This window comes from Notothenia rossii (genome assembly GCF_949606895.1).
Source record: "Notothenia rossii genome assembly, chromosome: 3".
Taxonomy (NCBI): domain Eukaryota; kingdom Metazoa; phylum Chordata; class Actinopteri; order Perciformes; family Nototheniidae; genus Notothenia; species Notothenia rossii.
In genome coordinates this window covers 71,112,134-71,126,829 of record NC_136901.1, presented here as the reverse complement: position 1 = coordinate 71,126,829, position 14,696 = coordinate 71,112,134, and the positions used below count along the sequence as shown (strand labels likewise).

The following is a 14,696-nucleotide window of genomic DNA, read 5'->3' as shown; positions in this document are numbered from 1 at the left end:
GTTGTGCCATCCCACCACTGATTGAAACACCTGCAGTGAAGCAAGCCTCTGATTCAATACAGAGACATACCTAACAGCATCATCTAATTAAACTGGATGGGGGCCAGAAAGGTGTCGTTATAGGATCGAAATATGGTGCGGCTGTTTTTTTATTTTTAGCTGCGGAATTCACAATCTGTCAGCTTTTGGTTTGATGAATAAAGTGCTCAGTATGTTTACCGCTGAGCATAATCCATGTTGAATAGTGGAACATAAAAACATGTTTATTGATAATCAAATGTTCTTCCTTTACACCCACATGTCTGTGTTTGTAAGGCCAGTATTGTTGTAGACCTACAGTTATCATGAATTATAAACCACCCACTTTCTGTCAGATTTACTGTTCTCATAGAGGTTGAAATATAAGTCAGTTTTTATGTATCGAGTGCTAGAATTTATGAGAGGCCACCATAAATACTAATCCAGTACATTTTGCAATCTAGATTCTTTTTGTGCCATGTTAGCAGCAAAGCTCTATTGATGGATGTTCATCCATTACTTTGGTCCACATAGAAAAATCTCTATTTAACAAACTAGGCCTATTGGATATATTGCCGTGTTTATTTTTAAATAAACCGTCATGTCCCTAGAGATTCATCCTGACTTGGGTGATATCCTGACTTCCCCCATTAGCAATAGCTTTACTTTGTTTTTAAAAACATGGTTAATATCATACCTGTTAACATAAGCATTTTTCATGTAAATGATGAGCATGCTGATGGAGCTCAAGGCCCTGCTGTGCCTAAATGTAATCACAGAGCCCCTATCATGCTTTGTGGACTCTTGAATCATAATTGTAGTGAGTTTATGTGACATTTAACAGCCATATGGTGAGGAAATTAGTGAGTTAACTCCCTTTGTACTCCCAGTATTGTATTTCAGACTACAGAATTTACGCTTTCATCAATATTCATGTAACAAGGCCAATACATTTAGCTTTTAGTCTCTCGATTGTAAAAATGTATGTTCTAGTGTTAAATGGGTGTTTAATTGATGTCCAACTGGTTAAACTGTGGCTCCTGGAGTCTTTTATACAGTGTTTGACCTCAAGCTATTATTCTTATTTGTGTTTAAAAAGGCCCATAAACTCTTTATGTGCTCCCTCCACTGTGACGTTTTCTTCCTGAGCTCCTGAGCAGCAGGCTACATCTGAACAGAAGCATTTGGCTTTAATGTCTCGGAGGAGAGAAAACCAGGCTTTACAGAGTGTAATGCAAACACTTTTTCTGATCACTCCATCAACATAGTTACTGACAGGAAAATAAATACAAAAGAGCATAGCCCAGTAATTGCTGGCATTAAGTTAAACTAGGCAGTCAGCTTTATCACTGCACCCAGCAGAGAAATTGTTTCCATATTATATTTCTGTGTTCCTGTGTGCTGTTTTCTGCCGTCCCGCTCTGTGATTTATCAGGCAGAATGTGCATCTTTTCCCAGGCAAACACAGTCCCCATTTATAACTGAGCAGACAAGTCCCTTCTATTTGTAGTTATTAATCAGAGTTGACTGTAGCGGGCACGGCCACTGGAGCTCAGACTGATAGACTCTCAGTCAGAGAGGAAAAGCCTGTCACATCCTGCTGACAAATACACAGATTTATGGAGCCCACATAGCCAGGCTACTCTCTATAAACAAATGCGCTTGCCTGAAAAGGTCCGCTCTTCAAATGGATCGTCACTATAAATGCACATTTTTTAAACACGTGGGGACACAACATTGCTAAGAGACGCGGGTTGAGGATAAGTTTACGAGGATATTAAAGCCTGTGAATCTCCCTATGTTTCATGACATGTAGCTTGACTAATTAACTGATCAAACGTTAGCTTTAATCCCGATCAGGGCTAGTTAAGTTAATTGGTTTATTACACAACAATAGGAGACCACATGTAGTAGCTTGACCTTGCTGTGAGGGAAGCAGCATCTTTTAATCCACAGCTATGAACCAGTCCAGTTCTTTTTTTATATATTTATATACAGTTTATATATAGGCCTCTGCAAATACTTTGATTTCCTGCATCCAATGGCTGGCTGTTTTCATTGCAAGAGAGAGTTTGGTAACCTCTTTCTGTCAGCACCAGCCCGAAGAGATTAGCTGTGTGAGTGTCTCTTGTTTCCCAGTGGAGCCCAGCCCCAGTCCATCACAATCCCAGCTCCGGTCCAAGCCGGGAGGATGAGGGGACGGGTGAGGAGCGGGGCTGGGAGATGAGTGAGTAAGGGTGGGAAGGGGGTTGAAGTCATAGAAAAACTGTGGCCATGATTGCAGTAATCCTGTTATCTGTCCTGCTAAAGCTGGCCACTCTAGTGACCTGGAGACACAAATGTTAAGCCGCCTCTGTCTCTCTCTTCTTTCGCTCCTACTCTTTTCATTCCTCCTTGCTCTATCTCACTCTCTTTAGCCGGCCTCATTGAATGTCAGGGGGTGGTCTTGGCTCGGCCTGGCTCTAAATTCACAGTCTGCACACACACCACAGGCTATCTCAAACTCCGTCAGAACAAAAGGGGTTTTTCTCCCGCAGTACTTGAACTTCTCGCCCATCTCATGCATCTTAATGTGTCCCCAGTTGTACAAGGGGTCAGGGTGAAGAAACCGCTCCTCTTATCTTTACCGACGGCAAACGCAATTTAGCACCAACCTGATGATTAATATGTGATTTGATAAACTAATTCAAAGGCCCTGCATTGTTTTTCCACAGAAAGAGTAAATGATACGGTTAAATTTAGCTTCTCATCTATTAGCTCGCTCACACTGTCATTTGTTAACAGGATAATGGGGCGTAAAGAGGGCCATTATTCTCTCAGTCCAGAACATATGCTGAGACCCTGCAAAAATATCCACTCTGATACACACTCACAGGCACTCAGGAACACATAAACAATATACAAGCAAGACAGTGTCATTTGAAAGCGAGGACATGCGTGTCCGTGCTTTAAAGCAGGAGGTGTTTCATCCTGTGTTTTGTATCTCAGTAGGCTCAGTGTCCCTGTCAGGCAGTGCCATGCCCTAGACCCTGTTTGGTAGTAATCCTGCCGTGTCAGCCTTGAACCTGACAAACTGCTAGACAGGCAACTTAGTATTCACTCTAGTAGCTATATGTTGATAATCAGATAATTGGCATTCTGAATGCTCTGTCTTGCTAGCAATCCTAAAGATCTGCTGCTATAGGTCAAAGACCTGATCAAAGCCCACCAGCCCTAATTTGCAATGCTAATCGCCCCCCAACAAATAATTGTCCTTAACAACTGCGTTAAATGAACCTCTTTGAAGCCCTCATAATGTGCCTTTTGTCTGTGTAAGAGACATAATAGCACAGGGCTTTGAATTCTGTGGAGAATACACTGCCCCCTGTTATTAACTCGTTAGACCTCAACGCTTTGATTCCGAGCCATTGTCTGACCTTCCCACTCTGAGTAAGTGGCCTGGGTAACATCACAGTGAGTATTCCAGCTGACTACAGTACATACAGTCAGATCGTTGTACATCTTTAATATGCTGTTCCGGCATTCGGGCGAAAGTAATAAACCAATGTAAATGTAGGAGTGGAGATGGATAATTTTCGTGTTAACAAGAAGATAAGCATTAAGCAAACATGGAAATTAGCAATGCACTGCGCAAACATGGAAATGCAATTCTCCGGGCCGAAAGCGAAAAAAGTGTGAGCACATCAAATAACAAAAGCTGGTAGAGATTCCAAATGGATAATTAACAGCTTCCTTTCCATTATAATTGGAATCAGGCTAGCCCGTTCCTGGGAAAGAGGGCAGAAAATTGAATTTGTGTTGTGCAGATAGAAATTACTGCCATTCTCCACCTTAATGAGATGTCTTTGCTGAAATCATACCGTGGGCAGCCATGCCGCCATGCAGCGCTCAACATATGGCCACTATCTATACCCACATCTCCCTCTTGGAGCTTCTGTCTTTGAGATATGTCTCCAGACTCTGAGGCACATTCTGGCTGCCTTTTTGCACATTGCTGCCATCTTGTTTCCCTCCTCAGACAGATTAAAAGAAAATATCTTGTTTCTGAGGTCTGTTTTTCTTTGTTGTAATATGCTCTCTTGATCGGAGGTTGTACATGTGAACGCCGTCCAAAGTATTGGATTCTTAAAGACTGGTTCAGCACAAAGCACCCGGCTCAAAATTAATTGATAGATCAGATGAAAACGGGGCGGATATTATCATCCCATTCCAGATGGTCATTTGGATGTCGACAAATGGTCCGCTGAGCAAGTCCCACAGAGATTAAAATATTAAGCATGCATTTACAAATCTCTCCTGGCACAAAAACAAAAATGAAATTAAGGGGATTCGCCATGCGAGAACAATGAGCAGTTGACTAATGGCTCGTTCACTTCCTTCATCACAGCCCAGGTAGCTGGTAGGCCGGGGAGGCTGCAGTATTTGCATGTTAATGCAGCGGCTGAGACTGGGCAAACACACACACACAGCGGATCAACCTTGTGGTGACATTAAAGCTCTGCGGCCGCATGCAGGGAGACTACCTCTCTGCCCTAAGATATACTCCAGCTCTGCCTCATGCTCGTGCTGCGTTTTGTATTTCTGTGTGTGTATTTTGGACTGAAATCTAAACTTTAAACACCACATTGAAGTTCTAACTAAAAAATTGAAATTCACTCTTGGCTTCCTGTACAGACTTAAACGTTGTTCTTCAACTTCTTCCCATAAAAGGTTGGTCTCTGGCTTATTCCTGTCCCAGCTGGACTACGGTAATACCATTTATAGATTTGCCTGTCCCACTGTTTTGGCCAAACTTGACCCACTCTACCATGCTTCACTGCGTTATGTATCAAATGCACCCTATAGGACTCATCATTGCAAACTGTATAGCCTAACTGGATGGTCCTCACTTAGTATGCGTAGGATGCAGGATTGGTTTTTGTTATTGTACAAAGCCATTTTAGGTAAGCTTCCACTCTATATATGTGCCAGATTTGCTCCAGTTTGTGACTCTTACAACCTCAGAACCAGTGCCTGGATACGGTTCCAGGTACCTGCTGGAAAAAGGAATCTTTTTTATTATGGTCCTTGGTCTAGGAATGACCTTCAATCAAGCCTCAAACTGATGGCACTTGCCCCAATAGCCTGTTTTAAATTGAAGTTGTCTGAAGTCCTTACCACCAGCTGCTCTTGCAGTAATAAGTAGTGCACCTTTCTTACTGTCCTAATGTGCACAATGTAGTGACTGCTTTTTCTTTACTTAGTTGTGTTTTCTGTATTTTATATGTATGTGTTATGTGTAACGTTGCTGCCTTCTTGGCCAGGTCAGCATTGTAAATTAGATTTTGTCTCAATGTTTTCATCTGGTTAAATAAAGGTTAAATAATATTAAAATAAAATGTCCCACTGCTATGTACAGTTTTGTGTGATTGATGCACCAAACAGGAAGTCTCCACGTTTATGAATTGTTTTCATGTTTTCACTTACCTCTGTGACTGTGATGGTTAATGTGTTTCCTCTGAGCCCTGACGCCTCTCCTCTCTCCCCCGTCTTTCATCAGGAGGTGATGCAGATGGAGCGGCAGCTCGGGGGTCGGCTGATTGACGAGCCTCACATCCTGCTTTTCAAAGACAGCTACCACAACCTGCGCCTCTCCATCCACGACATGCCCCAGGCGCACTGGAGGAGCAAGCTGCTCGCCGGCTACCAGGTGTGTTGGGCTGCAGGCCACAGGAAGTCACTTAAGATCAGAGTGGGAGCACGGAGCTGTAAAACAAGTGCCTGGCTGAATCTGTCAAATATGTGGAGCAGCAGTTACAGGGCTTTCGAATGTATTTGTTTGTATACTCAAATCAAAACCCACAGCGTCTCGAGTTATTTTAAATTAGCTTTCCAGATAAATTAAAGAAGAATGGAGTACGTGTCTGCAATGTAAGTGAGTAATCACAAGTCCTTCAAAAACAACTTTTCATTGTTAATGAGGGTCTCTCTTGAAAGTTGTTTTAATCCGAGTTGGCTCAGTTTTAATTAATTGTGTTTTGGTTTGGCTTCAGTTGATCACTTTAAAGACAGTGTTTTTCACTCTGCTGCTGCACGACTCAAATAACCTTTCCATTCTTGGAACAACTTTAAGTGATGCGTTGGGAGTCAAAGCAACATTTTCAGTGTGGGCTCCTCCATGTATGCTTTTGTCCTCTTGTGGCTCTCTCCAAGGTGTAAATGTGTGCTATAATGGAGCTGGGCTGTGTGCACTAACCCAGAGCTGCAAGCTGATTGATTATCCGAGATGTCGCTCTCTCAAAGGGAGCGCAGATGAAATATTAGAGCACTATGTAAATATCTAAAACTACCCTGCACTCGCCGCACCTGCGCGTCCCCCTGCTCTGCAGCTCGGCCTCCACGCGAGCCATGATGGCTGTTCAAAGAAGTAGAAAATGTTCTGGCTGCATCTCTGTGAGCACTGAGCACCGGGTCCCCACAGAGAACACACAGGCGCTGCCAAGCAAGCAGCGGCAGCAACAATGCACCCAGGAAGGGGCTTATTTCTCTGGACTGTGTCTGTTCATTCGGAAGTGTTATTCCCCTCTCAGCAGTGCGGTCAAAAAAGGCCTTTAGTCTCCCTGGGGCACCTCGTGGAGACTTTTGTGTGTTTCACCCCCTCTGAAGTCCGTCTCCCTGGGTAACAGTGCCCCCACTTGGTGAGCAGCCTGATCTGCAGTCCCACTCCCCTCCAAGGCTCAGCTCCTGTCAGCTGTTGATCCCAGGGTGAAGTCAGGAGTCAGTGTGCCCTGTTTTATTTTTCCTCTCTAAGGGGTTACTGCTTTGCTCCTCTTGGGATATGGAAATGAAGCATGAATATGGAGCAAAGGAGAGAAAGATGTAGAAATTGTCAGCCTTGAATAAATTCTAGCAAACACTCCCTGGTAGACAGGAGCTGGTGCTGTTCAGTGTTACTACTCAAAGCGTTTACACGCAACCCCGTCACATGATGCGTTTTAGATTCAAAGCAGTGATGTTAAACTTTGGACACCATCAGCATCATTTGTATCGCAGCCCAGAAATGCACACACATTGCATACAAAGAGAGGAAAGGTCCCTCATGCCAAAGATATATATAAAGTGTTATCTCCTGAAATAAACTTACTTGTTAGTTTGATTGCTTGTCATCAGCTCAGACAAGTTTGCTCCCTCTCTCAGTAATAGCCCATTATCTCCCTTTACCCTAGCCTACTAGTGTCAGTCGGCTGCCTGCGGTATATTTAGCCATGTTCACCTGACACTGACAGCTTCTGTCAGTGTAATTAATGATGATCTCAGCGTATTGTAGGTAGGCGGTCCTGTTATGCTGCGTGTTAGACATGCGGTTCTAACTGAGCCCCTGTTTTACCGTTTGTGTGTGCCGCGTGTCTCTTTCTGCAGGAGATCCCCTTCTACCACATCTGGAACGGCTCCCAGCGGTACCTGCACTGCACGTTCACTCTGGAGCGGCTCAGCCTCAGCACCTGCGAGCTCACCTGCCAGCTGTGCGTCTGGCAGGTGGAGGGGGAGGGGCAGAGCTTCAGCCTCGACTTCAATATTGCCAAGGTAACGTTATGCATTACAACTGTCTTAGAGCTAGCGACTCATTATGCAACCGCCGTTATTCAGTATTTTCTTCAGTAATAAAGGAATGATACAGTGCTGGTTTTCTGAAGGCTGTGCTCTATGGCTGTTATTCCCAGCAGGACACCCGAGCTGTGGACGCAGAGTTCCTGCTAATGGACATTAGCGCCTCAGCTCTAGCGGGGCCCAGCGCCTTTCAGATCCCGTACCTCATCAGGCAGAAGATCTGCAGCAGCCTGGACGCCCCCTGCCCCAACGGAGCCGACTGGAGAATGCTAGCACAAAGACTTAAACTTGAGAGGTAAATACGAACTGTGCAGCACCACAATGCCTCATCTGATCAATGATCTGTGCAGCGGCCGGAACAGGCAGCTACCATAAAGGTAGTGAAGAAAGGCAGCAGAGCCTCATTTATCCCCTGGAGAATACATGCTGCACAGCAGTATGTAGACAACACTAGACACACAGCTTGTTAAAAATAATGAACGTTTAATCAAACTGATTGTAAAAGGTCATGCTATCGTAGAGGTTAACATGTTGCAATGTAGCCAGCTATTGCACACAAAGCAGTGCACAGTGCATCACAGCAGTCGCATGTTATTCCTTCACTTTAGGTAAACAAAGTTCTGCTTGAGCAAGCTAATCCTCATCACACAGCTAACCTTATAGGATTAATGTGGACTTGATGGATACTGCTATCATTCCTCAGAGAAAACCCAACCCCCATCTTCTTTTTTTTCTCCTCAGAACAGGTAAGCAGCTTAAAGTCTGAGGCTAAACTTGTACCTGCTACATTCTGCTTAACAGTTGTAATTGGTAAGGTAGCAAGGTAGCTGCCCATCAGCCGATCATGTTTGGATCTGTGCCGACTGCAATTCATCCTCGCACCAACTGTACTCTATTCCCGGAGCACCTGAAACAGGATGCATTGATCCCTTATCCTAATTTCTAGCCCATAATGAGATCAAATGGGTACACTTAATTTGTCCACTCAACTTTATTTAGCCCAATTAATCACAAATTGAATTGATGCACTACAGGTTTAATTAGCAGTGTTTTGCTCAACATAATCAATTCTCATTTAGGCCTCAGGAAGGAACAACTGCTCTGTTGTTTGATCTGTCCTTAACAACATGTTTTTCCTGAATAGGCAGCCGCTCCTTGGCATTCTGTCATGCTGCAGTTCTGCGTTTGTTTTCCTTGTGTATAAAGCGTTCAGACCGAGCGGAACGGGTCCAATCAATAAAACTTAAAATGCAGAGAGCCTTTTTATTTGATCTTTCTCTCCTAAGACTGAGCGAGCGGCCGTGTCTGAGCCATACAAGATAAGCCGGTGTTTCACACAGCGAGGTGAATAAGCGGGGCTGACACATCGCACACTAAGCTCTGTCTTCTTTTTTTTATCTGAATAATGACACTGAGGTTTGTTCCCAGACCATTTTTTGACCAACACTTCCCTTTGTTGTGCTCTCCCGACGCAGAGGGAAGGCAGTGTGCACTATACAGGCCAATCGACTGAAAGCAGCAGAGTGTGTGTACTACCAAAGCAGCCACATGTTTATAACCATCACATAACGCTTCACTTGGCAAACAGGAGATATGGGAGGTAACCTTTCCTCAAGGTGAAAGGGGTGTTTTAGGCTTCTTGTCTCACCCCCTCTCCCATGGAAAAACACTCACACAACACAATCTCTCTTTGTGCCAAGAGTTTTCTCCCTTTTTTCTGAATGCCATGTGTGCTCTACATAGCAGTTAAGGCCCCAGACATTTGGAGAACAGAAAAAGGCCATTAAATCAAACAAGCATGTTCTGGGGACCGGGGGGATCAGGGCCCACTCAACATCAAATATAGAGCGGGCCGGGGCCACTGCTTTGTTGTCATTGATTGGGCTTGATCGTAAAGGTTCTGCTCCTAAAATGGAAAAGGTCACTTCCGACTTAACTGTGAAAAGTCTATATAGGATTTACAATATGGGATTTAGGGCAATTTCAACATCAAATAAAGAGGAATGAGGCTTAAGCTTCAGATAGAACGTTGCTGGAGATTCTGTATTTGATGGCAGTTCCAGGAGCTGTTCGTATACCTTTTATCATGTTTTACTTACAGTACAGCTCCAACCACAGCATATCGAGATGTAGCAGTATAACACACAATAAAACCTGACATTGATGGAGTTCCAAAAAGCATTAGCTCTATAAAGCACCGGCAGGAAAGGCTTTCTTAAGACACAGTTATTATAGCGAAAATGAGATACTGTCCGTTTTGATATGTGCACATCACTTGATTCAATAAAAGCGTCTCATTGTTTCCTCCCTGTTATGTTCTCCTCTCTCTGCAGACACATGAGTTTCTTTGCATCCAAAGCGAGCCCCACCTCTCTGATCCTGGACCTGTGGGAGGCGCAGCATTTCCACAGCGGCAACATCAACCAGTTGGCCACGGTCATGGCTGACATTGGCAAACAAGAAGCCATGATATTCCTGGTCTCTGATGGCGAGTGCTAACCCAGAAAAGGGGAGAGACTGGTGCAGAGGAAAAGTACAGAACACACACCGAAAAACAAGAAATACGGCAGCAGGAATCCAAGAGCAGAGCTGTCCCCAAGTCCCTCTTCTTCACTTCAGAAGATTACTTTCTATAGGATTCAGTCCCAACATCCCATCCAACAGAGTCAGAATCTTTAAATGAAAAACCAAATGAGAGTTTGGGTGTGTGGGGGAAATGTATTATTGAGATAAAAGAAAATACGTGTCGTTTTCCATCAAAATGTTAAGTTAAGTTGGTCCACTTTTACGTCAAAGAACTAATTAAATTATCTTCATGCCTTTTTATATTAACAAATAGGCCATGTATGGCTAATAAGGAGCAATATGCAAACATAATGATGATGGCCAATATTTAAAATTCAATGAATACACATAAAAGGAAAGGGAGGTGACATAAGGAGCCAGTCATTTCAGGTTAAAGAGAACAGGGCGAAATATGCAATTGGCATGTTGGTTATGACATCATCTCAGACATTGAACATATTTCCGTCATTAGGGTCTGTGAGCGTCCCCTCGCCAACCCCTGTGATAATATACAGGCGTGTCTTTATTGTTTCCTTAAACACAGAGAGCTTGTAGCACATCCTGGATCTGCAGGTTGAAAATAGATTGTATGTCAGAGGCCCAAAAAACCATCTCATCGTGTTTGTGTTTTAGTCCGGCCGCTATCACTGCTGTGAATGTAACATCTTGACATCTTGATTCAGAGAGATGCTTCACAGCCTCCTGCTTCTAAATCAATATTTGTGGGTTTAGGTTCTTTGAACTTTTTTGGAGGGAGGAGTGAGTAATATCTTCACTCAAGTTCTATTTCAGAAGCCATATCCTTCTGAAGCCTGTGGTTTTGATTCGTCCACTGTACTTCACGTCTCCTATTCCCCCCAATCGCTCATAGTGGCGTTTCCTTTGTTTTAAATTCCACTGCTAATGGCCGAAAGGCATTTCTAGCTGCATATATGTGAACACTGAATGTCGTAAAATGTAATTTCTGAAAATACATTTTGCCCCTGATTACGTTAATTCTGTAGCAGAGATGACGTTAATGGCCCAAAGGGATATTATCCCATAAAAATGATGCGGAACGCTTTCCACATCAAATATCTGACAACGCATTTCTTCACCAGATTACAAGAGTAGTTGTTTTGTTCATAATTCATTAGGCAATGTTGGTAGAAGTTCTATCATTATTGTTAGCTGTGTGGCAAACAGTATTTCTACATCAAAGAAAGGCCTGTCTCTGTGGGAAAGTTAAGAGTGGCTTATTCATAATGCCACGCTTCTGTTCACAAACGATGCTTTGAAAGGGTCTTTCCTTTTGTGATTTCTAGCCAGTGTGGCAAAAAAATGATCCGGCAGATTCATAAACTGCAACCACGCATTTGCTTATTATATTTTGCTACTTTGCATTCATTTTACAGTTATTTTTTTATTTTGTATTAATGGATTTGTCAAGGTCTGGCAACATTAATACACAGAGTATCTTTAAAGTCCACTGTTTTAGTAAAAAAGCTTTGAAAAGGTGTGAGCAATCCCAATTAGCCATAGTCCTCTCTGCGTCTGCCTCAGGGTTGCATGTGAAGTTGTTGAAGCTATAGAGAGCCCGTTTGATTCCTAAGCTCCTGTGGCTTCAACCTTTAACACTAACTGGAGCCTCTTTATGATTGTCAGATATCTGGAATGTACATTTATGTTTCCTTGTAGTGGGGAAAAGGATGTTTTTATTTTCCTTTTTGAAATCTTTGTTTTAGTGTGTGGCATCTCAGCACCTGTTGGCCCCTGTCATCCTAACAAACACGCCTCCTATTAACCAACACGTTTCTACAAGCCCCATCTAAGGGATGCAGAGGTGCCATCAAATAATAACTTTTTTTAATAACTTAAAGAAAACCTTGGATCAAGCCCCTTTCTGATAAAATGGCGATATCACCTTAAATAAATCTTTTCATGTTGAAATGGATCGTCGTCACATGTAATATGTAAATACTTTTTCTATACCAGCTGTGTGCTGTCACTTTGCATACTGTATATCAGCAGAATTGGTAACCAAAGTTTTATGAGTATCATTTGAGGCCACTACATCCTCACGTTGTACCCATTGCATATCGTTTCAGCGTTGTTTTACTCTCAGAATAAAATAAGTCAGTTGCTGTCTCTAAAGTGCGGGCTTAAAGTCCTAATCCTTTCTTTATCTCATTTCCTCGCTTTTGTCTTTGAGGCAAGTAAATGCTGTTCGTTCAAGCGGTAATGTGTCAGTTTATTTTGTCACTTTGTAAAGAAATGTAAATTATATTTTAATATGAAGCCAAAAAAAGACACTTAACTGGCGCAGCATTTGTCAAGTCTAAACCGTGACGTGTTTGCCTATATACTGTTCTTTGGCGATCTAGCAGTGAAGACTTTTTGCAGTGTTAAGGGTTTAGAGACTGTTTTACAGGAAGTTTCTCTACATATTTTGTTCGTCCTTAATCTGCATATGTCTAGCTGATTATTTCTCTAACTGTAAGCATTTAAATACAAGGTGGAAATAGTCCCTAATGCTGAGTGATCACTACACTGGAACTGTGTGGAGGCTGCTTTGGGGGACATCAGTTCCAGGACACTGACAAGCCTGTGTTGACACAGCACGTTTAGATGAGCCATGGCAGTTGTACAGTCAGACTGTGTGTGTGTGCCTGTGTGTGAACCTTTATCACCCCTGTCATTGTGTTGTCGAAGCACATTTCCGTATTGTAATTCACCAGCCGCCATGTTCAGCAACTATCTTCACATCTAACTTGTCCAAGATATCTAAAAGGATTGAGCGTGTGATGAATACAGCTCCCGTCCTGAAGGAGTCTGGACCTGAGGGTGGTGTAAGATGTGTAATGCACATTTCCTTCAAAGTTTTGGGGACATTTTTACATCTCACAATTGTACTTTGTGTCACTCATTACTGCTAAGTGTCAAGGATGTTAGTGTGTGTGATTGGTGTGTGCATCCCCCCCCCCCCCCCCCCCCATCACTCTGACTGAACAATAGACTTCTGTACTTGTGAATGGTTTTTCTATTTTGTTCCTTGCCTTTCTGCAAGTCAAAAATGCTGTATTTATTACATGCCACAGCGCTTATGCAATTGTATAATCTTTTAGTTTTGTTCGTTATTTTTTTTTACCTTTTGTGTTCCTTATCGTCAATGTAAATTGTTGTCAAAACTTTTGTGGCAATGGAGGATCTTCTGCTAAAGGAGATTTTCTGTACTTTTTGGACAATGATATGGATTTGTGGGTAGAATTTTGGAAATTCGTTTCTAAGTGCTTTCAAGTATTTACTTGGCCTTATGTATATATATCTATCTATGACATTTCAGAAAGGTATGTATAGTAATTCAACCTGAAATTGTTGTAAATAAATTATATATTGTTAAATCAACGACTGGATCTCTCACTTGAAACATTGACTGTTGCTCATAAAAGTAATTTAAAAAGGAAAATCAACACTATATGTAAAGTGTTTTGTATTTGCTTACTCTGACTACACAATGTCTGGTTTAAAGGAATATTGGACATTTTATAATTCAATGTTGAGTTAAATAAAAAGCCCAATCAGATGGAGATAGCATAAAGCTGTAAATGAATGGAGGAAAGAATACTAGATTGTTTTCTATATAGAGAACACTAAGGATGTACTAGTGTCTTTTATCCAGGGTTTTTACAACAGCTGTTTTTTTAGAGCACTTTTAGTACTCATAAGTCCATTGTCCTCTTGTCAGGGAGCAGGTGTTGGTGAGAGCAGAGAGAGCCAGGACATCAATCAATGGAAAATCTTACAGATGGGTTCAGTGCTTGGCATTACTGCATTATCTTATTTGAAACGCCCAACAGCTATAAAAACACTTACAGGCCCATTCTGCAGCAATATAAATACATATCCAGCCATGACAGGAAAGCACTCTGAGGAATAATCACAATATCAGGTAACACGAGGGACAAAATCACGTGTTTTTGTTTTCTTACATTTAAATGTCAAAATAAATGATAATTTCAAAGGCTTTGATTCACCTCCTAGCAGTGGAACATTTAAAACAAGAGTAGCACGTTCTTTATGTCGCTGTGACATTTAAATATGGATCAATTGAGGATTAATACAGGACGTTGTTAACTACTCCCCTCCTCCCTTTAGATGCGGCTCATCAGAGAACATTCTGCTGCTTCTGTGGAGAGGAGCAGGGTCCAGCCGAGCAGAAATGGGACACCCCCTTTTCTGCTTGACTGGTCGCCATTACGTTAATAGGCACTGCAGCAGGAGTCATGAGTGGGCCGGGGTCCTGAACGAGGCCACCACTTCTCCACACTTAGCAGAGGAGTAGTGGCAGATCATTACTGCAATATGTGACATTATTAAAGGCTAAATGACTCCTTTCAACTGGGGAGGTACTGGCCTGATCATACTTCAGACTGAACAAGGAGGACATTAGTAGAGTTGTGAAAAATCTTCACTAACGACTACAATTAAATGTAGATGAACTGCAGGGGCACTTTTCAAAGGTCTGATTCTCAATAGGACTTAAAAAG

At 42.5% G+C, this 14,696-nt stretch overlaps 1 protein-coding gene across 7 annotated transcripts in view; it reads left to right on the top strand.

The window, feature by feature from the left end:
* Positions 1 to 14,599, top strand: part of unc5a (unc-5 netrin receptor A) — a 129,500-nt gene extending 114,901 nt beyond the window's left edge. For 4 of the 7 annotated variants that reach the window (XM_079669101.1, XM_079669100.1, XM_079669098.1 and 1 more), the window contains 4 exons: positions 5,558 to 5,707; positions 7,417 to 7,581; positions 7,722 to 7,900; positions 9,939 to 14,599. In XM_079669101.1, the coding sequence (XP_079525227.1) occupies positions 5,558 to 5,707; positions 7,417 to 7,581; positions 7,722 to 7,900; positions 9,939 to 10,104 (660 nt within the window). In that variant the 3' untranslated portion in view covers positions 10,105 to 14,599. Of the gene's footprint in view, positions 1 to 5,557; positions 5,708 to 7,416; positions 7,582 to 7,718; positions 7,901 to 9,938 lie in introns of all 7 variants that reach the window. The other 3 variants (XM_079669099.1, XM_079669097.1, XM_079669095.1) reach the window with 1 other exon arrangement.
* Positions 14,600 to 14,696: the final 97 nt, after the last annotated feature.